At 50.9% G+C, this 25,589-nt stretch overlaps 1 protein-coding gene across 1 annotated transcript in view; it reads left to right on the forward strand.

The window, feature by feature from the left end:
- Positions 1–25,589, forward strand: part of LOC132671098 (contactin-associated protein-like 4) — an 80,505-nt gene that overhangs the window by 37,904 nt on the left and 17,012 nt on the right. The window contains exons 13-17 of the mRNA XM_081796533.1: positions 3,270–3,467; positions 5,317–5,473; positions 14,411–14,538; positions 19,133–19,303; positions 19,840–20,058. Of these exons, the coding sequence (XP_081652659.1) occupies positions 3,270–3,467; positions 5,317–5,473; positions 14,411–14,538; positions 19,133–19,303; positions 19,840–20,058 (873 nt within the window). The remainder of the gene's footprint in view (positions 1–3,269; positions 3,468–5,316; positions 5,474–14,410; positions 14,539–19,132; positions 19,304–19,839; positions 20,059–25,589) is intronic.

Genomic DNA, 25,589 nt, shown 5'->3' on the forward strand with positions numbered 1-25,589 from the left:
TGCATCCCTGGTCCCAGAGAACAGGGTCAGGGGCCGAAGGCTCATCCCTTGTTCAGGGGAGAGGTAACAGATGTGTTTACCGTGCTCACAAAATCTGCCAAAATCGGCGGGAATCGGACTATTTGGGAAGGAAAACCAGGAAGGCTGGTGTGCTCGGGACGAGGGAAGTGGGTGCCCGGTGGGGCCCACATCTCCAACACGTCTCCTGAACAAACGAAGCCCGTGTGCTCCAGCCCAGGACAGAACAGGGCCCGGGGCCATGTGACGCGGGACCCACATCGCCGTGGGCACCTCCACCTGTCACCAGGAAGGAGGCGGCTGCCATTTGGCACAGACCCGACGTCTTCTCGGGATTTCGGAGGACCATGCGATGCCCTCGTGTTTTCGAGGTTGATTTCCACGTTGGGAAGCCCCGTGTTTTCTCAGTGGCGCCCTGCGTCTTGTCTCCTCTTGGGGACGCAGCCCAACAGAGCAGCTGTGCCCCCATCACTGGTTTGTTTGGATTTATGGGGCATTTTACTGGTACAGTGAGCGTCACTGTTTCGGGGACGCCAGCCCCTGAATGAGACCAGCCTCATGTGCCCAACGGACAGCTCCCGCTGTGTCCAGCTGGATCACACGGGCTCCAGGGCTGGAGCAGAGACCAGCATGGCCCACTGCACGTGTCCCTGTGGCCGTCGTGGCTCCGGTGTGAACCGTGACTGCCCTGCCCCCCGGGCGGTCCCAGTCTGTTCCCCCCAGAACGCGGAGGCACATGTCGATGACGCCAGCCCGCCCCGCTTCCCGGACTCTGGGGCTGCAGGGCTCTGGAAACCCTCAGGAAACCAGCTGCACAGCTTCCCAGGGCACCGGCACCGCGGACCCACACCGGTGACCCACACAACAGTTCATCCCGTCTGCTCAGGGGCCGCAGGTCCTCTGTTGACGCGCACAGACAGCCATGGCTGTGGACGTGTCTCGGGCGAGAGCTCCAGACACACGGGATGGGGGTCACCCAAAGTAGCAAACGAAGAAAACCAAGTCGGTTTGACTGCTTCCCAGGGCCTGGAAGCAGACAAATCCCCACAAACAGGGACGATTTACCAGTTCCTTTTCACAGACCATGCTGGGTGACTGGACCACACAGGTAGAGCCCAGCAGTCGGGATTAGAAGAATCCTACGTCCCCTTCTGCACCAGCACTCAGCATGCAGGGTTCAAATCCCAGCCACAGTGCAAGGGAGACAGAGGTGCCCCAGGGAGACAGAGATGTGCCCCAGGGAGACAGAGATGTGCCCCAGGGAGACAGAGGTGCCCCAGGGAGACAGAGATGTGCCCCAGGGAGACAGAGGTGATCCAGGGAGACAGAGGTGCCCCAGGGAGACAGAGATGTGCCCCAGGGAGACAGAGGTGCCCCAGGGAGACAGAGGGGTGCCCCAGGGAGACAGAGAGGTGCCCCAGGGAGACAGAGAGCCCCAGGGAGACAGAGGTGCCCCAGGGAGACAGAGAGGTGCCCCAGGGAGACAGAGGGGTGCCCCAGGGAGACAGAGATGTGCCCCAGGGAGACAGAGGTGCCCCAGGGAGACAGAGGGGTGCCCCAGGGAGACAGAGATGTGCCCCAGGGAGACAGAGAGCCCCAGGGAGACAGAGAGGTGCCCCAGGGAGACAGAGGGGTGCCCCAGGGAGACAGAGGTGCCCCAGGGAGACAGAGATGTGTCCCAGGGAGACAGAGATGTGCCCCAGGGAGACAGAGATGTGCCCCAGGGAGACAGAGGTGCCCCAGGGAGACAGAGGTGATCCAGGGAGACAGAGGGGTGCCCCAGGGAGACAGAGGTGCCCCAGAGAGACAGAGATGTGCCCCAGGGAGACAGAGATGTGCCCCAGGGAGACAGACAGGTGCCCCAGGGAGACAGAGATGTGCCCCAGGGAGACAGAGGTACCCCAGGGAGACAGAGATGTGCCCCAGGGAGACAGAGATGTGCCCCAGGGAGACAGAGGTGCCCCAGGGAGACAGAGGTGCCCCAGGGAGATAGAGATGTGCCCCAGGGAGACAGAGGTGCCCCAGGGAGACAGAGATGTGCCCCAGGGAGACAGAGATGTGCCCCAGGGAGACAGAGGGGTGCCCCAGGGAGACAGAGGTGCCCCAGGGGGACAGAGGTGCCCCAGGGAGACAGAGATGTGCCCCAGGGAGACAGAGGTGCCCCAGGGAGACAGAGATGTGCCCCAGGGAGACAGAGATGTGCCCCAGGGAGACAGAGGGGTGCCCCAGGGAGACAGAGGGGTGCCCCAGGGAGACAGAGATGTGCCCCAGGGAGACAGAGATGTGCCCCAGGGAGACAGAGATGTGCCCCAGGGAGACAGAGGGGTGCCCCAGGGAGACAGAGGTGCCCCAGGGGGACAGAGGTGCCCCAGGGAGACAGAGATGTGCCCCAGGGAGACAGAGGTGCCCCAGGGAGACAGAGATGTGCCCCAGGGAGACAGAGATGTGCCCCAGGGAGACAGAGGGGTGCCCCAGGGAGACAGAGGGGTGCCCCAGGGAGACAGAGATGTGCCCCAGGGAGACAGAGATGTGCCCCAGGGAGACAGAGAGCCCCAGGGAGACAGAGATGTGCCCCAGGGAGCACAGAGGTGCCCTAGGGAGACAGAGATGTGCCCCAGGGAGACAGAGGTGCCCCAGGGAGACAGAGATGTGCCCCAGGAAGACAGAGGTGTGTCCAGAGAGACAGAGGGGCCCCAGGTAGACAGATGCCCCAAGTAGACAGAGGTGCACCTGGGTGGACAGAAATGGCTGGGACAATGCACTGTCACAGGCAGGGCATCTCTCCCTGCAGTGCTGGATCACACATCAGGTCCAGGAATGTGACATCTCCTTGACTCTCAGGTCTGAGTTTTGCAACCCCACGATGCCACAGTGACCTGCAAAGTGCCTGGCAGTCAATGCACACAAGAGGACCACAGGTCGCTGATGGTGTCGGGTTCATTCTCCAGCGAAGAAGTGTTTTGTTGGCAGAAAAGCCATTGTTGGCATTTGGAGAAAAGTAATAACTTAGTTATACTTTTTCTCTCCCATAAATGTTGTCTTGCTAAATACCCAGAAATACTCACTTTCACGAAAGCATCAGCTCAGACACACATGACACACGTCATCACAGGAAGACCACTGTCTCCCGTGATTTAAGGGTTAGCGTCCCATTTGCGATGATTCTGTATCTGCCACTAGAAGGTGATCGGCTGTGCCGAGTGCCCAGCTCAGTGACGCCCCTCTCCTTTCTCTCCCGCTCCGCCCATGAGACATCCCGTGGACCGTCATGCAGCACAACGGCTCAGCCCTCACCAGGGTCAAGGGCGCGGACCCGGAGCACCCACACTGGGCGGCGTTCCAGTACGAAGCCAGCCTGGGGCAGCTGCTGGCCACCGTCGCCCGTTCCAGGCACTGCCAGCAGCTGCTGGAGTTCTACTGCAGAAGGTCTCGGCTGCAGGACTCACGAGGTAGGCGTCCGCCCGCGGACGGCCCCTGCCAGCCCCAGCCCTACCTGCTGAGGTGCGGGTGGAGGCAGCATGGGGAGCAGGTCCAGCTGGATCCAGGGGCTGATGCTTACCTTTCCCTGCCGTGTCCCGTCTGCCCCTCGGTGGTGCTTCGGGCTGTGCAGTCCTTCCTTCTGATCGCCTCACCCAGTCACCGTTCCCTTTGGAATCTGCCCGTGCCTCGCGTCAGTCCTCACTGCTACAGGGCTTCCCAGCTGGGCCCCTGCATCTGGCCCTGACTTTTCAAACCATCTAATGTTTCACTCTTTGTGAAGGACGCGTCTTTCTGGACACGGCTTTCACCGTGCGTGCCCCTATTTGGGAAGCTCTCAGGCCCTGCCGCATCCTCCCCTGCAGGGTCCGGGGCACTGCCGCCCTCGCCCCACCCCACACCGGCTCCCCAGCTCCTGGTTTCTCAGAGTGGGTCGGGGTGTGGAGGCTGCAGGTGATTTATGATACCAGTTCATCCCTGAATTTTGCAAACCACTCCTCTTTTTACCCACGAGGAAAATGGCAAAAAAGCGTATGTAGCCTCAGACTAAAGCCACTCACTCAAGGTGGCTTCTCCCACAAAGGAGCAGATCGAAGGGAGGAGCTTCCCAGGGCTTCGGCACGCGGGTCAGGCTCTCCTGCCCCCCGGGCGCCAATGGGTGTGACCCCCCCTGCCACCCACATCTCTGGAGCACCTAACAAGTCACGAATGCAGCCCGAGGCCCCCGATGTTATTACCATGTTAGGATAATCCTTGCTCATGGGAGAGGTGAGGGACAGAGTTGCAGCCAATGACGATGACGCTTCCTCTGGGTTGAAAGCATGATGGTGAAGGGATTACAATCGTAAAGCGTCGTTATCAAAATAGCTATTAAGTAGCTAAATCCTGTCAGCCTCCCTGCAGTGAGTTTTCAGCTTCATTGGGAGGAAATTCTTGGCTGCCTCTGCACACGTCTCTTCGCTGGCAGTGGCCACCCTTCCTCTTGTGAGCACTTGTCGGTCTCCGGTGGAGGGTCCGAATCCGACAGGGAGTGGGAGGGACCACGGCAGTGCCACACACCATGCTCAGGGTCTCGTGGTGGCCAGAACGCCACCCACAGGCGTGGAGGAAAGACCACGCGCACCACCGGCCCCATGGGTGCGCCCCCGTGTGCCCTCGCTCATCGCCTGCTCCGGGTTTGGGGTTGTGGGGGCTCCTGCAGACAGCGTTCCTCCTGTTCCGTGGCCCTGGGCGTTCAGGAGGAGTCGTGAGAAGACGGCCACTGCTCAGGCAGGGGAAGGCATTCACTCTGCCGGGGCTTAGACCCGCTTTCCCGCAGAGCGATGCCCCCAGACCGCCCCCTCCCCGGGGCCTTGGCGGGCATAAGCCCCACGCAGTGACTCCGTGACACCTGCGGCCAGGGCCCCGGAGAGCACGTCCGGCACCTGCTGTCTGCGCCGGGTTGTCATCTGCAACACGTGCGGCCTCCACACGTGTGAGCGGCTCTCGTTTTAATTGTGATGGCAACTCGCCATCAAATCATGTAATTTTTCTGATGAGAAATCATTTAACAGCGCGACTGAAGGACCTCGATGCTTTCGTTTATTTTCAAGGTACGAGACGCAGCACTGGCTCAAGTCTTTCAAGGGATGTAATCAGACCAACAGAAAGCTGGGTTAGATTCTCGCAGAAACAGCATCCCGTTAGTGCCAAGATTGGATTATTTCTGAGATAGAGTGTTTCCTGGCTCTGCGGGTTTCTCACCACGGTCTGGGAGAGGAGGGTCATCTGGGGGTGGCGGGAGGCCAAGCAGACGTCACCTTTCTCAAACTTGTCTTTCAGACGGAACCCCCCTGAGCTGGTGGGTTGGACGCTCCCAGGAGACACACGCCTACTGGGGAGGGTCTGCGCCCGACGCGCACAAGTGCGCCTGTGGATCCGCGGGGAGCTGCATTGACCCCGAGTACCACTGCAACTGCGACGCCGGCCGGGACCAATGGTGAATTGCGCGTGATTTCCTTCCGCGAGACGTGCCCTTGCTGTCGGCCAGAGTGTGCGTGTTCAGGTCCAGGCTGGGGACAAGACAGTTACATTCCGTCCCAGTGAGTCAGAAACGTGCCTGGTGATAAAACAAGACACGGTCCATCTGGACTGTGAAGATCGATGATTTTCTGGCCTCCTTTCCTTCTTGTCCTCACTTCCTGTTTCTTATTTCTGACCCCTTGGTCCCGGGCAAGGACAAACCCCCCCAGGGGCGGCAGCGCGAACACACCCCTTGTGCCCATCTCCAGCTGCCAGCTCCCCTTGACCTCAGCGGGTGGGCTCCCGCCTCCTCACCCCTGCCTGGGTTATTGTTGAGGAAACCACACCTCACATCCTGCCATTTCATCCATCAACATTCCGTTACCTTGTCATGAAAAACCCACGGTGAATCATTTACACCTTTTGTTCAGTGTGACCTCAGCCTCATTAACAATTTTAAAAGCTTTAAATTCTGCCAAATTAAGTGCACTTAAGAGATCTCCTTGTTACAGGACAGCTTCTGAAGACTGTCCCTCTGATGTGATTGACACTTAGGGGTCCCTGATCCAACAGGTGCAGGGAACGATGGCTAGGGGGACATCACCTTAGGCCTGGCCACAGGCTCTGAGAAGGGCTCCACCCAGCTCCTCAGGTGCCCAAATGGTCTGATCACGTAGTTGGTCAAGTCAATTTATGTTTAAAATCGTACGTATCGCGATATAGACCACACTTGGGAGTAAAAGCCCAGGGAGTATCACGGATGTAAAAATGGAAGTCCACATTATTAAACAGAAGGATTGTCTCATGTTGATAGAAAACTTACGAAATTAGAAAATTAGTTCACTAAACATGAGGCTAAACGACTTGCATTATATATTGATTTTGGTTCTATTTATTTGGAAAGTGAAAATGTTTTGGAATCTCTAGGATCCGTGTTTCAAATGTACCATCAATTTAAGAATGTTTCCCTTACTCTGATGTCTCGGGGGTTACCTTTCTATGCTACTCTCTGAGCATGGGTCACGGACACCAAAGTCGCTTCTAAAAGAACAAAGTTTGATCCATGTGATAGGTTTGGCAGCAGAATGTCTGTTACACTCAGGAATCAAGACAAAGTTGGGCTGCTGTGGGGTGGGGGGCGACCTAAGGAGTAACAGACAGGAAATGTGCCTGGTGGCATCATTCAGAGCAGACCCTCGGTCCTCAACATGACGTAGGACAAGAGTGGATGTGCAGGGGCTCCTGGGCGGGGGTGAGTGGCTCTGATGGTCAGGGTCTGGGAAGGAGCAAGACTGGAAAACTGGGGACAACCTATGGACCAGATGTGAGGACGAGACATAGGGGGACCTGTGTATGTGTGGTCTCCTGTCAGTGACAAGCAGGTTGTCCACCGGGGAGAAACCACCAAACAGCTATAAGACCGAGTGTCTTGTCCAAAGGGCATGAGCCAGCTTCCTCGGACACCCTGATGCCTGTGCCGTGGTCCCTGTGACACATCCCACTGCAAACGATGTTTCCAGTTATGGGGCAGCATCACTGAACCCTCTGGGTATTACTCCAATGATCCAGTTGTAGAATTTCTGCTTCCTGTCTGCACCATGTGGAGTCCTGTGGTTAGAGCCCATGGGGGCAACACTAATCCAGAGCCACGGACACCACCTGGCCCCTTTGGGCAACTCACACCGGCGAACCAGCAGGCAAAAGAAAGAGTTCGTGTTCTTGGCTCCACAGGACTGTGGCTGTCATGCTGAGCTGGGCTGCCTCTATCCAACAGGGTGGGGAGTACACCGTGAACCCAGGGAATTCTCTTCTCGTCCCTGGCACTGACTGGCCCAGGAAATGGCAATCACAGCAACCACAGCCCGGCAGAAGAAGGCCAAGGGTCAGATCCTGAGGAATGCGGTATTAGATTCGCTTCTGGGTGGGCAGCCTATCCAGCGGCAGCGCCTCAAGGCAGAGGGATGTCTAAGATGGGTGGTGTGGAGGGAGCTGGTGAATGCTGTTTAAGACCTCAGAACCAACAGCAGGGGCCATTGCTTGGCCCACTGGGGACCGCTCCTGGCCACCGCCCTGAAGAGTCAGTTACAAGACAGAGTGGATTCAATGTGGGCACAAGTGGATCAATGGAGTGCAAGGGGAGGACTGTAGTGGACATTGCCAGGGCTGCCCAGAGGCTCTGTGCACGCCGAGAATACCCTTCTGCTCTCTGCCTGGAGGCAGTCACTGGCCACAGGGATGTTCAGGACAGGCAGATGTACCAGAGTGCAAACACAACCAGCACACCCCGGCATTTGTGAAGGACGGACAAGGTGTGTATGGGGATTCTTTACACTATGGCTGCAGTGTGTCCGTTAGTCCGAAACTTGTCAAAATGAAAAATTAAAAAGTTGTAAATGAATATGGAGGGATATGTGTGCGTGTGTCCGCGCATGTGTATGTGAATTAGCAAGCTGGTTCTAAAATTTAAATGGAAGGAAAAGCATCAGAAATAGTGAAGACAATGTTGAAGAAGAACAAAGCTGGAGGACCTTTCCTACCGGATCTAAAGAGAGCATGATGTAGAAACAAAGATAAATGGATCACAGGGCAGGACAGTGTGTCTGCAGACAGACTCACACACTACGGGCCAGCCAAGCACAGAAAGAGGGTCCTTTAATAAACGGGGCTGAGTCGCTAGACATCCGTACGAACAAATGACTCTGGACCTTTACTTCACAGCACACAAAAACCAACTTGAGGCAGACTTCAGATCAAACATCAAAGGCGAAAAGGTAAAGATTCTAGGAAAAAACATAGCAAGCATTTTCTGGAACCAGATCTCCCAGGGGTAACACTTCACATTTTTACATGTGCCCTAATCTCTCTCCCTCCCTCTCTCTCTCTTCTTCACAATTTGTTTACTTATTTATCAGTGTAGATTCATGAATTTTTGCTTAATTCAATGTGCTATAATCCCGTACTATCATTATTTAATTTCATGCTTCAATTGTTCCGGATTTGACCAGCGGACGTCATTTCAAACTATGCCCTTTTGAATGCCGCTTTTCTTTGAGCATCTTCTTACCTTTTGGCACAATGACAGGTTCCAGACTCGTCTTGCACTTTCTCTGCCCTAGGTTTGGAATCTGCCATTTCTCTAAGGAGCCCTGGTTCCTTTTGGGAACTGGTACTCAGGTACCTGGTACTCAGGTACCAGTACTAGGAATGAGGTGTGCTCATTGACACTGGAATGTCTTAAAAATCACTTCTCACGATTGCACGATTGCATAATTCCAGTGCAATACCAGGGGATAAATTCTAACCTTCTTCTCTCTATAATTGTAACCCTATTTCCAGCAGCAAGAAGCCTGGTCCTCATTTCCTACAGAACATGTTTTTCTATTCTCAGTCCTATAATTTGCAAGAAGGAGTTTCAGAACCTCTCGCCCATGGTGCGGGATGGGGGTTGGGGAAGGAAGAGGAAGCCTGCGGAGACAGCTGACATTTCTCTGGAGGTTTCTCCAACTCCATCGCCTGTCCATTCCCAAACTCACCTCCCCACTTTTACCTCCTCTCTCTCCTTACCAGGCTCTGTCTCCACCTTCTATCTTTTTCATCTCCATTTCTTTTCTTTCCCTACCTCTAACTCTGATTCATTTTTGAGAGAGGGAGAGGGAGAGGGAGAGAGAGAATCTTCAGCAGGCTCCATGCCCAGCGCAGAGCTCGATGAAGGGCTTAATCACATGACCCTGGGATCATGACCTGAGCTGAAATCGAGCGGGATGCTTAACCCACCAAGTCACCCAGGCTCCCCAACATGGACCCATTTCTCTCCCTTCCATTCTTTCCCTTCCTTTACCCTTTCCTACAGGTCGCCAATCTCATTATTTCCTTGTTTATCTTTCCTATGTTTATGTTTGCAAAAATGAGTAAACACTTGTGTAGTTTGTTATTTTCCTCTTCTTTTTTACAGTAAAGATAACATATCATCAATATTTTATGCACTTTGTTCTTTTTCACAGCTCTCTCCATTGTGTGGACATATCATAATTTATTCAAGCAAAGTCTTGTGTATGGACATGTAGTTTGCTTATGGCAAATTACAAACAATTCAGCAATGCGTAACAAGTTTTGCTAGACATTACCAAATTGTCCTCAGCGTCCTTTCCAATTTATGCTCCCAGCGGCAATACAGGAGAGTGTTTGAATTATTGAGGCCAGGTGATAACTTGTTAGTAATCAGGGGGCTAGATGTCCCTTGTAAATTTGTGTTTTCCTCCTATTCTTTGAGGCTTGTCTTTCTGTATGAAGTTTATAATAAATTCCATTTTTTAAAATGCTAGCCCTTCATTAAAAAATTCATTCTTGCCTCTCTTAATGGGAATCCCATTAAGTTTACAAATTTATTTAGTAAGAAGTGACCCATTCATGATGCTGGGTTTTCTTATCCAAGCAAAAGGGATGTGCAAATCATCATTGTGGCTCTCAGGGAAGTTTTTCTCTACTCATTTGGTGCATTTTCTGTTAATTGAGTCCTTGATCATTTTATCTTCTTTCTTGGTATCAAAACTGGAATTATCATTGTATCCTCTAACTGGTTATCGCTTATGTGCAAAGGCATGTTTTTACAGAATATGTTGGATAGCAGCAAAGCCCGTGGCCTTGAGATCTGAGTGGGAATGTCCCCCGTGTGCCCATTAGGTGATCTTCTGGTTTCAAGACCAAGGTATTTAGGTGACACGGACATTGATAGCAGAGACATAGACAGAGATATAGACCTAGAGTATACCTCGTATGTATTTGTGGAATCACACTAAGGAAGGAAGTACCTGCCTATTCTTATCTTCCTGGATGTCTCTTAGAAATGAGTGTTGACAAGTGTCAAATTTTTTTCAGCATTTATGGAAATAGGAAAATTATTTTTCTCCTTAGATACCTTAATTTAGTGGATCACATTAATGAATTTTCTAATATTTAAATTGGAAGAAATTCCACTGAGTCAACTTGTACCATTTTTTGTGTGGTATTACGTATGTTTTACTTACTGGTATTTTAATTAGAAGGCTTCGTCAACCTTCACAGGTGAGCTAGCCTTCATCAGCTTTAATCAGATTTTCAGATGGAAGGGCCTTTTAAAAAATGTTAACATTTTCAGTTTTATTCTGATTGATCGGTGTGTGTTATTTAGAATATTCCTACTGTAAGGAACTTACTGTCATTTTCTCTGTGATCTACTAAGTGATCATGTTCATAAATGTCCCATGTGAGCTTGAAAAGAAGTTGTACTTCTTTTTATTGGGTGTATTGGGTGTAGTTATTGGGTGTATTTTGGTATATTACCCGTAGGATTTACTCCACTGATTATATTATTCAGGTCTTCCGTATCTCACTCATCTTTGTCTCCTCTTGTGTTAAATTATCTTATTCTTAGTGAGTTTCTACGCCCAACTCCTTGCGTTTTCTGTAGATTTTGCTTCAAAAGGTGGTTGGTCTGATATTGTGGAGTGTAGGTACTGATGACTGTGTTGCAGCTCAGGGCTCAGGCACCACGAAGCCTCCTTTGTCACACGCTGCCTTGAGTTTGAACTGTACTGGGACACCAAGATTGCCACGGACTCCCTGGTTCAGTGACATGGCAGCTGGGCCACCACCCTCTTACTTTCGGCCTTTCTGAGTCACTTCGTGTGGATGTGTCTCTGGTTTACAGTGTACTATTGTGTCTTAGTTTGGGGGCCAAATCTGAAATCTTCTATGTTTTAAAAGTTGAGTTAAACCCACTCGTATTCATTGATAAAACTCATGTGTTTGGGTTCAACCCTATCATATTATTTTATGTTGTAGTTATTAAGGCAGATTGTTATATTTGCTGTTTCCTTTTCACAAGATACATATTTCTTTGCTGTTCCACAAAACTATTTCTTCAGTAATTAGGGAGGTTTGCTTTTTTTTCTTATAAGATTTTACCCTATGGCCTTCGTATTTAACCCATTACTATCTGGTTTGTAGGGTTTTTTTTTTAATTCCTTTTAGTCCTTACCTATTACCTGCATGATCACCGTGAGCCTACCCCACCTTCCCTCTCTTTTCTGCCTCGTCCCTCTTATCATTCCCGTCTTGCCAGAAAATAGTGCTAACACAGTGCAGCACAAATCACACAAAATGCCATTCACCTGCCTTCATCTCCTTCTTTTTAGTCTTAAATCTACAGTTACTTCCAGCTTTGCAGATGCCAGGTTGTCTGTACGTCTATTCATTCATATTGGCTTTCTTGAGAAGAAGGTGCTGGGGGTTCACGCTCACATGGTTCCAGCTGCCTCTGCAAAGCACACGTTACACCCCTTGACTGGGGCCGCACCAGCGCCGTAGGTAACTTCAAGGGGGCTGGTGTTCTCATGGCAGTGAGTTTCCCAGCTAATCTTCTCACTAATGTGTTTACAGCGTTCGGTGTCGAGGCCTTAAGTAACTTCCACTAGTCCTGTTCCTGGAGACTTTCTGTCTTTGATGCTCATGTGAATAGTATCATTTTATATTTCGTTTTCATTTCTGTGTTGCTGGTATGCAGAATGCAATCAGTGTTTGCATAACTGGCCCTGTGTCCTGTGGCCCTGCTAGACTCACATTTCTACCTTTCATTGATAGTCTGTAGATTCTTCTGGATTTTCTGCACCCATAACCATTTCATCCATAATTACTTATAATTTTGTTTCTTCTTTTCCACTGGTAATATTTCAGTTATCAAACTTCGATGGTACATTGGTGTTTATTACGTTACTGTTTCAGCCACTGTCTCGTCTGAGATATTGCTAATACAGTAAAACGTTTAATTGACCAAGATAGTTATTAGTGATAACATATTTTTATATAAGTAAAATTTCTTATAAGAAGGTCAGAATCACTCCCCTTATTTGGGACAGCCTCCAGAGCTGATCGTGAGCGTTGTTCTGGGTGATCTCGCAGTCGATCGAAACCATCACTGTTGGAGTTTGGTCCACCCCTTCCCTCTTCCTTGCCAACCCCGAAACTGAGTCCCCCTTCACCCCCCACAAAGTCCCTGCAAAACGACAACCGAACGCATTCTTGGAAAGTCATAGTATTGTTTTCATAGTTTTAGGAGTTGCTAAACATAAAGTGTGAGGTTCTCCTACTGGCCCGGCGGCGAGTGAGAGCACGCGGCAAGTACCCCACTTCCCAGGCTGCCTGCAGCGGGCCCTTCAAGGAAAACAGAGAAAACAGAAGAATCGTGGGCCCTGTTAACTAGGCGGTTTTGGGTAAAGCCACAATCACCTGAGCAAAATGGGAACTTGGACGTAGTTACGCTGCATTGTGAACAGGATCCTTTCAACTCGGCAAAAACACGGTTTTTGAACCAACACGAAGCAGAGATTTGTTTCATGACCTTCCCAGCACGCATGGGATGCGGTGAGACGAGGCTTTGATGTTCCCGATCTTCTAAAAGCGTCACACCTTCAGTAAAAAGCCCTGGTTCCTGCAAAGTGGTTCTTTAAAACCCACAGCCCCTAATGAACCACGTCCGCTGCACCTCCCCGGCCCGCCCGCCTCGGTGAGACGAGCTTGCATATCTGCGACACAGACGGGAAAGACACGGCCGTAAGTCTCGCTCCCGGCCCCTCTGCCCTGGGTTATCCCAACGGCAAGTATCAGTGGATCTGGAACATCCAAGTTCTACCTTCTTCATCAGCGTGAAGCTCAGCCAGGTGAAGCAGTGGAGGCCAAATTCGGCCAGTGATCCAGCTCCTGCGACCGGCCGGGCCTTACTGTTCAGACTTCAGTATTTATGCTCTCCTATCTCAGTATCTGCACTAAATACAGCTACAAGACGGCTTTTAACACAGGAAGAAGAATTTAAATAACAGTCTATCTTAGTCTGATCTAAAAGAGATGCCTAACTTCTTACCTCTGATAGCTCTTTTTCTCTGTTAGATAAAGGAACTTCTAACTGCACAAAAAATAAGATGGCTATACTTCAGTGGCTCTCATCTTTCTCCCCAGTCTGAGCAGAGGTGGTACCGGCAGATGTACGGAGGGTAGAAGGTAGTGCAGATTCAAGGGCCCAGCAGCTCCAGTGAGACACTCTACTGTCTACAGGTCAGAAATCCACACAAAATTGAAGCCCCTCATAAAAAGAGGAGGGTCTTTCAACAAATGAAAGCAAGCCCTTGGTGCCAGAGAAATGGGGCCTCGCCAGCCCACTGCCCACCTCGAATCGTCCCCAGAGACACTGACGGGGCTCACCGGATGCTCGCTTTTGTAGAGTGGGCGCGACAGCCACACGTCCTCAGTGTGTCCCGGACGGAGGGCGGGGTCTGTCCCTGTTCCCAGGCAGAGCGTGAGCACAGCCCACGTTTCTCAAGCACCTTCCCACGAACCATCTCATCGGCTGAAGTTTAGAGTCTATTGCACCGAATTTTATCACCAACTGGCTTCAAATACGTTTTTAAAAATACAAAATCAGTAAGAAGGGATAAAATAAAAACAAGATAGTTCTTTAAGGTATTAATAATAAAGTCCTGAGCAAAGAAAAAAAAAAAAAAAAAAAAAAAAAACTAGTTCATGTGTTACGTAGGCTAGTGGGTGTTGCTAATATTTAACACGCCCAACGCAGTGGTTTACCCACAGGACACCTAGTGCCGTGCGAGTGTATAAAAGCTTCATGTAAGTCCAGTGCTGGTGCCGTATTCAGATCGGCTGCTTAATTAGGTTGAATGTGACCCCAGGCACGCCCAGATGACCCCGCTTCTGAATCTGCCGCCGGCCTTCTCCGAGGTCAGTGGTATGGACACCGTCTGCTCTTGGGAAGGACCCGGTAGAGGTGCTGTGTGTGGAGTGCTCGGGGGGCCACCCTCCTTCCCGATAGGCAGGCACGTGGAGCTGTTCTGCCGGCCCCACGTGCATCAGCGGCTGTTTTCTCCCCCAGGACCAACGACACAGGCGTGCTGTCCCACAAGGAGCACCTGCCCGTGACGCGCATCGTGGTCACAGACGCAGCCCGCCCGGGCTCCGCGGCGGCCTACAAACTGGGGCCTCTGCTGTGCCAGGGGGACCGTGAGTAACGGCCACCGGCCTCCTTCCGGGGAGTGGCTGGTCTGTGAGAGGCAAGGGGGCCGCGCATGCTGATGAAGGTGAAATTACGTCCCTTGTAAAACTCAGGAGAGGGGTCAGGGCTGCTTTGCTCTTGCTTGACGCCTGGTGTGAACCATTGCCGTGAAACGCACGGCGTTCAGAGCGGCTAAATGCTCCGAGGGAAGGTTCTGGAGAACCGCAGTTCAGGATCACTCACGAGACAGTCGGGAATGTTTTCTCTCCCTTCCATTTCTCAGGGTTTTAGTCTGGGTGCAGGGAGGGAAGACAGCCGTCGTGTCTGAGCCCCGCGGCCGTGGGGACAGCTGCTGGACGTCAAAGGGAGTCAGCTCAGGGGCTCGGGGCTTCCGAACAGCCTCTTGAGAGCTGTTGTGCCTTCGCCGGTGGTGCTTCTCAACCTCTGCTAATTGGTCTCGATTTCGTCAGCCTTGGGGAGAAATACATCCTGTGCCCCAGCTGCGTCACACCATCTGTACTCAGAGTCCGCATGCAAACCCCGCACCTGCGGGGAGAGGTGGTCCTCCTGTTCCGATGATCCGAGCAGCAAACCGTCTTAAAATCTTCGACACTGGCGTTCTGTGACCCATTTTATTCAACTATCTTTTTCAGATAATTTTTCCATTACAATTTTAAATGTAATCCAAGCATCTGCCTTCGGGGTACCACCAGAGACGTGCAGTCGGGAAACCCTGTCCTCAGCGTCCCGTGGTCTGCGAAGCCATTCCTGAGCCCCCGGAATTGGCTCCCCGGTCCGTCTGCGGGGCTGGGACAGCTGCGTGGGAATCGTGGCTACAGAGGGCGCGTTAACATTTAAGGCGTGCAGAGCCATAAACTACCCCGTGGCAGAGGACAGGCTCGCAGGACAGAGAGAGGAATTCACTAATCTCTCCTCCATCAGCACAGCTATATCAAAACCATTTCGGATGCAGGTGGATTGGTCCCATTTTCAAGAATCCTGGATGACAGCCCTTACGGGTCTCCGTGGTGGTGGTCCCACCCAGGGTCTGGTCACGTCCACCACTTCCAAATGCTTACAGCAGCCGACTGCCTCGCTTTCTGCCGGATTCTTTTCTCTGATTTCCCTGGCCTCCTCGGTGTTCCTTGCCCACTCACATTTGCTCCACAAATAACGTGTGCAGAATTATGGAGCTGCCATTGTGAAAAGGGTTGTGATGGCCTGGAGGTTGAGGCCATGTGAACACGTGGGTCCAGACGTCTGTGAGGCCAACACAGAGAGGTGAGAGGGGGGCCTCGGCCCTGCTCACACAGTGTCCGTTGGGGAGGCTGGCCGCTGCCCACGGGAGTCGTCTGAGGACAGGACCCTCGGGTGTGTGTCCAGAGGGAAGGGAAGAGGCCAAGGACGGAGCCCCGGGGTGCAAAGGTCGGGGGGGTGGGGCAGTCGGCGATTCTGGACAGACAGCGCCTGACAGGAGGAAACCGGGAAGCCGGGCCGTGTGCAGGGAGGGGGCAGCCGGCGTGGGAAGGTGAGAGTGGCTGTCGGACTCCGTTAGCGTCGCGACCTCCGTGCCCCAGCCCCTCACGGCAGACGGCGGGTGCGTGCACAAGACGAGGGAACGTCACCCAGTGTTGGACCTTACGCTCTGTCTTGCACCCAGTCTGAGATGGGAAGGCCGGCAAACCCTGGGGTCCAGAGTCCTTCCTCCTTGGACCTGCTGGCCCCAGCTGGCACCGGAATAAACAGCGGGAGTAAGAAAGGTGCGGCAGGTAACAAAAGTACCTGCGTGTGTCTTTGGAGTATCGGTAATCCTGGCAGCGGCTGGAGTTGCACACAAACCCAGGAGCCAGCGTGGGCACTGGAGCCTGAAGAACACATCTCCTCTGAGGCGGCTTCCGAGTCTGCCTGGCACGTGGATTACCTTTCGTGGCTGTCACTTGTATCCCGCGTGTGTGTCTGCACAGGGTTTTCCTACGCAGACGTGTGAACAGCTTTGCTCTCTTCCAGCTGGTCTACGAGCCGACAACGGTAATCAAATCGAGCCACTTTTATTCTTATTCTCCTTTATATCCAATCCCAGTTGTGATTTTCCAAAACATTTGAAAACATTACAAATTTCAGAAGAGGAGCCACTAAGTGGAAGGTCAGTTCTCAAAGCCGAAGTTATAACGACCATAACGTCTTCTTTTTAAGAAGCTGTGCTCACCCGTTTCTTAACTGACCCGAAAGATGAATTTGACTAGAAAAATAGTTCTCATCTTAGCAATTTCAAAATGTATACTTCCAGTTTTAAGAAGGATAGTTTTCATTTTTGTGTATCTTTGATTTTATAAGTAAATATCTTAGTTTTAACATGGTCTCTGTTCCTTTTCATGTAATAATTAGTTATTGGGATAATTTATTAACGGGTCAAATAAAAGCTTGGAAAAGAAAACATTTGTGAAATCACCATTAATATCATCAGGCTAGCAAAGTTAATTTCCCTAAATAAGCAGTGTCTGTGTGTCGACTTCTCTCATCTATGAATCCATACATGTAATATGTGCACAATATATACATGCTGTATATGCCTACGCTACACACAACATGCATACCGAGTATTAAATTGTACTTATATAGTTTGTGTATATAAAATATACATGAAATTACATCTGTTTCTTATGGAAGTAACCGCCTGGATTCTACAACCGTTCTGTACCACACAGGCACGCGGGGGCTCACACACACCCGTGCACACAAGAAATAAAGGTTGCCTTCAAGCAGCCTGTTATCAAATCCCTACCTTTAAGCTTCACTCGATAGCGTGACAGTTTCCCGGACGGATAAAATTTCTGTCCTCCCGCCGAACCCCCAGAGCACGGCATGTGCGGGTCATTTTCTGCAGAGCTCACGGCTCCCACCCGGGAGTTCCTAAGCCCATCTCAGCACAGGAAAACCGGGGGCACAGAGGACCCAGGCCCCTGAGGGCACAGGAGACCGCAGCGGGCGGGTTACCCCATCCAGGTCCACCAATAAGGGCCCGGTGACCTCAGTGTCAACATTTGTTGGAAGGCTTTAACCATGTGGAAGATGGCCCTAGGCTCGATCATTATAGATGACCCTATAGACTCGATCATTTGGCTATGTGCAGCCAAAAACATCCTCGCCCACTAGTTTGAGCCAGTCCCCAAGGCTGCTCTTGGATTTACTTAGAAAATCGAAATGAAACAAGAGATAGAACTCTTTTAAAGCTGCTTTCTCTAATTTGGGGTTTTAAGGCCAAACATTCTGATGACCAGTGACCATGTTCGGGAGGGGTCCCTTGTGTTTTCTTTAGGGGCGTCCTAATTCCAGTTTCTTTTCAGAGTTCAACTAGAACAGCATGTGGTCCTGCCCCACGTGGCTGCAGGGACTCCAGGGACCGGTGGTCATCTGGCACCTCCTCCTTCATGGAGCAGACTAGGACCCGGCCAGGGAAGAGCTGTGCAGAGAAACAGACTTCTGTCCTCAACTAATTATGCTCTGGAGAAACATAAAACATCTTCAAAATGCGTCTCCACTGAAAACCCACTGACAACCCACTGTTGTCTGCATGTGAGTCCCAGGAAAACCTGAGAATCGACTCGTTGATTTGCACGCCCACTGAAGGCTGCAAAGCCGACCAGCACAGCAGGAGATGAGGCGAACTGTGCACACGCAGCCAGGAGGCGAGCCGGGCCCACGTTTGCCCTCCGGACACGGGGCGGAGAGGCGTTTGGGGTGGCTGTTTTCTGACCCCGTGTGTGAACTCATTCTTCAGGAAAAGCGATTCGGATGTGAGGCTGAATCACGTGCTGTGAAGAATGTGGCCTCTCGGAGCCCGGACGCAGGGTCGTCGCCGGCCCAGGCTGCGCGACAGCCAACCTTGGGTCCACGTGGAGGCTGGGGACACTCAAACACTGCAGGGAAGTGCAGAGAAGCCCCAGGGGTCGCTCCAAGTCACGACGCGTCATGTGATCATGCCTCTTCCCAAGTGCTTTCTGTTGAAGTGCTAATCCTGGGAAGGTGCTTTTTGTCCATGGGACACCTTTAAGATGTTTTAAGCTATTTATTTTTCATCAACTTTGAGCGAAAGGAGATCACGTGGCAGAAGCCAGTGTGAGGGGGGTGGTCACTTCCCCCACTGCATCAGGGCTCAGGTCAAAGTGTGTGTCGGTGACAGCATGGCCAGGGGGTGTCTGCTCTGGGGAAGGGGCCAGGCAAGGGGGGTCTTTGACCATCTGGGTCCTCGCGGTCATGACAACATCTCGGGATTTCTGCGGGATTGTTGTTAAGTTCAGTTATATACGTGCTTAACATTTCAAACGATGAGCAGATTCAGGTTCTGACTGTAAAGTGTGCAGGGTGTTGTCAGCGTGATCTGCCTGGATACAGGGGAGACCTTCCATGCGGTGATGTGACAACGGACACGGTCCGCACGCTACTCTGTCGTGCACCATGAAGGGTTAGGGTCTTCACGAACCCCACTCTCACCGAGCTTGCCGTCCAGACGTCCTGTGGGCAAGTTCCGAGCGGCAGCAACAACCAAGGTGGCTTTGGAGGACACGGCTCCTCTGTGTGACCCTCCCCTTCTGTCTCCACCAGGGTCCTTCTGGAATTCAGCTTCCTTCCACACGGAAACTTCGTACCTTCACTTCCCCACTTTCCACGCAGAGCTCAGCGCCGACGTGTCCTTCTTTTTCAAAACGAGAGCTTCATCTGGGGTGTTCTTAGAGAACCTGGGGATCACAGACTTCATCAGCCTGGAGCTACGCTGTAAGTTTCCAGAACATTCCGTGGGTCCATCAGCCCCAGCCAGTGATTCATGTCTAGTCCTGCGGCAGAACTCATGAGCCTGACAGTCTCTGATAGCCCGTGGGAAGGACCTGTCTTCAGAGGTCTGGAGTAAGAACCCTTTGGGTGTAGACAGGGTTTGGATTCAGCTAGGTCCCCACAGAGTGTTCACTGGACCCCCAAACAGCCTGCGACAGATAACTCCTGACCCACAGCTTGCTTACGTGATAAACTGGGTGAGGGTCTGGGCTAAGTTCTACACGGGGTCCGGGTGTTTTTTATAGTTTTTCTGCACGTGTAATTAGGGTTTCAATCCAGTGCAAATCAAAGCAAATAGCACATTCTAAGCTTAATTTTTTATAACGTTATTTTCCCAAATGCAAGATGCCTATGCCCCCTGGTCTACCTGGAAAAGTAATTTCCTGCCCCATGTCCCTCCGCTGGGTGGGGGTGGGGGCCCTGTGTCCCCGAGTCCCCGCGGCCTGTCTGGGACACGGCCCCCTGTGTCATGCCTCCAGCCCCGATGGAGGTGGCCTTCTCCTTCGACGTGGGGAATGGGCCCTGTGAGGTCACCGTGCAGGCGCCAGCCCCCCTCAATGACGGCAGGTGGCACCTGGTCCGCGCGGAGAGGAACACAAAGGAGGCGTGGCTCCAGGTGGACCAGCTCCCTCCCGGGACTCACACGGCCCCCGAGGACGGACACCTGCGTCTTCAGCTCAACAGCCAGCTGTTTGTGGGTGAGTGCCGCCCGGGGTCCTGCCTGAAGCCCTGCCCTGCCTCCGGGTGCTTCCTGGGGTCAGGCCTGCCCCCGGGTGCATGCAGTGGGCCGAGGTGGCCCCGTCAGGCACCTGTGGGCTCCAGGTGCGGGGCAGGTGGTTGGTGCTAGACCCTAACCTCCGGACAAAGGCACAGCCACCGTGGACGGGGGAGCCTGCACACTGCAGGGAGGGTCAGGGCCCCAGACATGCCCCAGCCAGGCTCCCAGGGACACTGCCCAGCGGCAGGTGGACATCGGCGGTCCCCATTCGCTGGGGGCTGCAGTCCTTGCTTCTCAGTGCAGCGCCCCCGCCCCCGGGCGCCCCAGAAACCGCTACAGAGAGACCAGGAGGGGCAGCCAGGCGGCATCTTCACACACACACCCCCACCTCCACCCCTCCTCCCCGGCCCCCCAACCCTGGCTCCCCTGTTGGCTGTTGCAGCCCAGGCCCTGGTTGATTGGGTTTCGGGTTTGGCCGTGTTGTTCACAAATGGCCTCATTGTGTTTGTGGGACGGGTCAGGTGAGGGATTAGCCCTCCCGGGGCCACTCCATGCACTTCAAATAAAGAAGATGCTCTTTATCGAAAATGCCAATGAATGGAAAAGAATCACCAACTATTAACAAAATATGAAGCAGGCCTGGGTTTGAACTGTCGAGGGGTCCCTGCCCACCTCCTACAGGCCTCACAGGCTCCTCCCAGAGGGTGAGGCTTACCCTGACATTTTACAAACACAATTTTCAGTATTTTGTTATTTTTTTTGCTCTTTTCTACTATTTTATGGAGATATATATTTATTGACATTTCTGCGCCTAAGACACTGTACTAAACACCTTAACAGTGATCACATGGCCAGACCTGAATAATGTACATAAAGATGTTTCTTCGAGTGAATATAAATACGACATGAAATCCCTCTAACATCACGGGGTAATTTCACTTCTCACTCTGTGTCTGTGATGACCGAATGTCTGTGAACCTCACTTTCACATCCCAGTTTTCAAACAGGATTAGTTGATCCTAAATTCTGGAATCATTTATTTGTGTGTTAATGCGAAATCTCAGATAAGATTCTACATCAGTGTCTGCCCAGAACTCAGCAGTGCAATTGTGGGGTGATTTTAAAGAATTCAAAACATCAGAAATACCCTAAAGACTGAAAAATGGACCAGATGGGAATTATCCTCAGCTCTTTGTGTAAAATCTTCCTGTCTTTCCCGCAGCGTCTGCTGTGGTCCTGCTGAGAACTGGTTTCAGGTAGAACAAGCCTGCAGGGCCGGCGGCACTGTGGGGACAGTCCAGCCCCAACGGCCAATGCACGGATGTACTTTCCTAGGAAAACGGAAGCTGTTCTCCACATGGAGCCAGTTCCTTCAACCTGACGTCCCCACGTGTGGTCAAGCCCAGGACGGGAAGCCTTTGTGGGCATGTGGGCATGGCTCCATGCTATGTCCGGATGTTTCTCTGTACCCTTTGATTTGGTTCCCGCCACACCGGGCAGCTGTTGTGTGTACAGGCATTTGGAGACCTCCATGTGTACAGAGTCCCTTGGTGACATGCAGCCTCACGTCTGTGGCCCGATTCGTCAATGCAAATAATTACAGGCGTTGATCATGGGAGATAGGCACAATGGGCCCTTTTGAAAAGGCTGTTTGTCTTTCCTTTTAATGTTTATTTATTTTGAGAGAGAGAGACAGAGAGTGGGAGAAGGACAAGGAGAGGTAGAGAATCCCAAGCAGGCTCTGTGCTGTAGGCACAGATCCCAACGTGGGGCTTGAACCCATGAACTGTGAGATCATGACCTGAGCTGAAACCAGGAGTCAGAGGCTCAACTGACTAAACCACCCAGGTGCCCCAGAAAGGTTGCTTTTCTCAAAATGCAATTTATTTCTCAATTGTGAAATAAGAGAAACTTGAGCTTGATTTCAGAACTCATTTTTTTAACTACTTCAATCAGAAAAATAAAAGATGGGCTGCAATGTAAATAAAAATCTCAGGATTTCTGGAATAATCTAACAGAGGGATTTAATTTCTAGCTGGATGATTTACCAAACCTTCCCAAATATTCCAACTTTTGACTTTGTTCACCCATTTGAAATGTTGTCTATCTTTAGTGAAATTTATATTTTCTTCATAAATTCTTAATAATGAAAATAAGATCAAATATCCAGCCGCATCATGTCCAGTTTCTCAGATCCATCTGTCCTTTCAATTCCAAGCAGCTATTGAGGAAGCCAGTGTCCACAGATCACCTTTGCTTGATGTCTGGGCATTATCCATGCAGAATCCCCAGAGGACCAGTGGAGGGGGAAGGTGGGCTCAGTTGGTCACTCACAACCTATCTTAACCCTCTTCTTAGAGAGAACCACTTTCCCACAAAGAGTCTCTAACCAAGTTAATAAATCAATAAGATATAAACTAAAATACCAACTTGGTAAGTTATACTTACAACAGGACCACTGAACAAGCCACAGTATCTCCAACTGTAGATCAACACATTCTTCCCCATAGGTGCATTAATAAAATAAGTCATAACGTTTGCCTGGAATTAGAGCTGAGTAGTCATAGAACATAATCATTTATTCATTATCACTTATTAAGTGCCAAGGGCTGAGCTGTGGTGTTGAATGCGGTTTCCAGTTGAGAACAGAGGTGCCCACATGGCTGACTGGGAAGAGGTGGTTGTCTGGTCTCAGCCTCCACCTCAGAGCTCCCACTGAGCAGGGGCAACACCTTATCTTCCCATCAGGAGAGTGTACAGGCTCTTGCAGCCCCCACCCAGCCCTGCCCTCTTTGCTGGGTGCCACCCTGTGCAGGAAATCAGATGCCTTGTTCTGGACCTCAGGCTAGTGCAGCAAGTGAAGGCAGAGCTCTTACTTGAAATGGTTCCCATGAGACGTGTTGTAGAGTCTTGGACACCGTCCCTCTGCCAAGTGATGAGCATGACCTGAGTGATAAATCTCTCTCAAGCTCTATCTATAAGATAGGTTTTTAGTAAATATGCCTAAGGGAATTCTAGTTTTGTTTATTTGTAACTTGTAGGGTAACAACTCATGGTGCTTTTGTGTGTCAGCCTGCCGATTCTGAGAAGAAAGTTACTGGTTTGTATCGAGTCTTCCTCTGTGGATGCGACATCCACATGGGGTTGTTAAGATTACACTGAGTGTTCAGAACTGCTATTTCTTTATTTTTGTAATAACCGTTTTCATCCAGAGACTGCATGGAAGAAAGGTCTCTATAAGAAAAAGTTGGAGGAAAAAGTTAATGGCTTTCCCATACCGCAGTCCATAGCAATTTGGACCCTATTCTCTTGAAAATAGATCTATCAGAGCATATCCTAAATCATTCAGAAAAATTCAGGTTTTATACAAAGTTGTTAAATTGGAATATAAATATGAAACAGGGAGATTCAGGCTCTTGCATAAGATAAAGTCACTTGAGATGCGGTCTCTAACGCTTCCATCGGAACAAATAGCAGTCATGTTCATATAAATGCTAATTTTACTTAAATTATATTCTACATTTTATTATTCCTGTGTATCAAGGCCCATGGTGTTCTGGTATTACATTTTAGAAGATTATTTGCTGGCATCTCTCCAAAGACAGTGTACCAGGCCAACGTGAAGACCAGAGTGCTTTCTCCTGTGAAGGTGGCCAGGGGAAATACGACCAAAATTAGTAACTGAAACACCCACTGTGCCTCCGTCTCTACCCGTTCTGGACGGTTTCTGTTGCAGAGCCCTAAGCTGAGCAGAGAACTCCGTGGCCAATACACAACACGTTCCTACCTAATAAGGTCTCGGTGACTCTTGAGGAAACACGACGGCAGTTCAAACACACTCCACCTGTGCAGCATGCGGCTTCCGCCTCGCAGGCCCGAGAGCACGTCCGCCCACTACTGAGCATCCTGTTAATGGAATCAAGTAGTCAGAATTCCTTTGTCTTGATTTGTTCAACACGTTTGTGAAATTTATCCTCGTTACTGCACGCTCCACTATTTTTTCAAGTTGCTGTCTCTGTTCATTAACCCGACACATGACGGCTCGCCACCTGCCTTCCTCGGAGGGACCCCGGACCGCCTCAGCTCTGCACGGTCACAGCAGAGCCACTGGGCATTTCTGTGCACGTCCGTGTGGCCACGAGCACCCGCTCTCCTGGACACAGCTGAATCTTCACTTCACTTCACGAGAAATCACCAGCCAGTTTTCCAAGGTGGTTTTCTACCTTCCTGCCCCAGAAATGGGAGAGTTTCACTGACTCTGTCTTGTTGTCAGTGTGTGGGTGCATGACGGCCGCGCCGTGTGCCTAACTCGTCCTCCCTGACCGCAGTGAGGTTGACGCACTCTGGATGATCGTTCCTGGCATGAACACCTTCCCAGTGAAGTGCCTATTGAAGTTTTCTCCCCCTTCTTTTCTTACACTGAAACCTTGGATTGCGAGTAACTCGTTCTGCAAGGGTTCGCAAGACCAAAAAACATTCCTAATAAATTTTAACTTGATAAATTGTCACAGGCTATGAGTCTGGAGTTCTCTCTTGTCCAGGAAGAGAGCGGAAGCAGAAATGAAAACAAGAGAGGCTAATGCCTATGGGGAGACAAAAGCCCTGAGTCAGGGTCCTTTCTCCATATTTATTAAGATCTTGAAGGCTTATATACGTGGTGGCCGTGCAGGAAGAAACAATGGAACAGTAATCATTAACTCGTGTGTGAGAGAAAAAGGGTTTCAAAGGTATATGGTGTCCGAGGTTAGAGTAAAGACAAGTCAACATCTCTGCACCAAGCAGATGGCCGTTTCCTGCAGGCACAGTAGCTGTTCATCTAAGTTTTCTGCAGACTAAGACAAATGGAGCTATCCTGAGAATGATGTTACTCAAGATTCCATTAAGACCTGTATATATTAGCTGTCTTTGGATGCTTTCGCCCTGTGGAAGCGGCTTTCTGCTCTGTGCTTTGTTAACTCATTGGTGTAAGCAGAGAATTCTTAAACTTATTTCTCACAATAAATGAGCTATGTCTTGCGATAGGAGTGGTACCGACACCCACCGTTCCGTGATCACAACTGAGCCAAATGATTCTTGAAATTCGCTTTGATATATGAGTGCTTTGGATTACAAGCATGTTTCCGGAAGGAATTATGCTCACAAACCAAGGTTTTATGGTATTTTATTTTAGAGAGAGAGGGAGAGAGCATGTGAGTGGGGGAGGGGCAGAGAGAGAGAGAGAGAGAGAGAGAGAGAGAGAGACAGGGAGAGGGAGAGGGGGAGAGAGAGAGAGAATCTTAAGCAGGCTCCACACTGAGCTTGGTCGATCCCACGACCCTGGGAACATGACCTGAGCTGAAATCTAAGAGTCAGATGCTCAACCGGCGGAGCCACCCAGGCTCCCTTGCCCTTTTTTAATTGACCTGTCTGCCTTATTATTATTGATTTGTAGAAACGTTATATATTCTGGACATTAGTCCTTTATTGAATACATGAATCACAATTGTTAATACCAGTCTGAGGCTTGCTTTT

The sequence above is a fragment of the Panthera onca genome, chromosome C1 (genome assembly GCF_046562875.1).
Source record: "Panthera onca isolate mPanOnc1 chromosome C1, mPanOnc1 haplotype 2, whole genome shotgun sequence".
NCBI classification, from domain to species: domain Eukaryota; kingdom Metazoa; phylum Chordata; class Mammalia; order Carnivora; family Felidae; genus Panthera; species Panthera onca.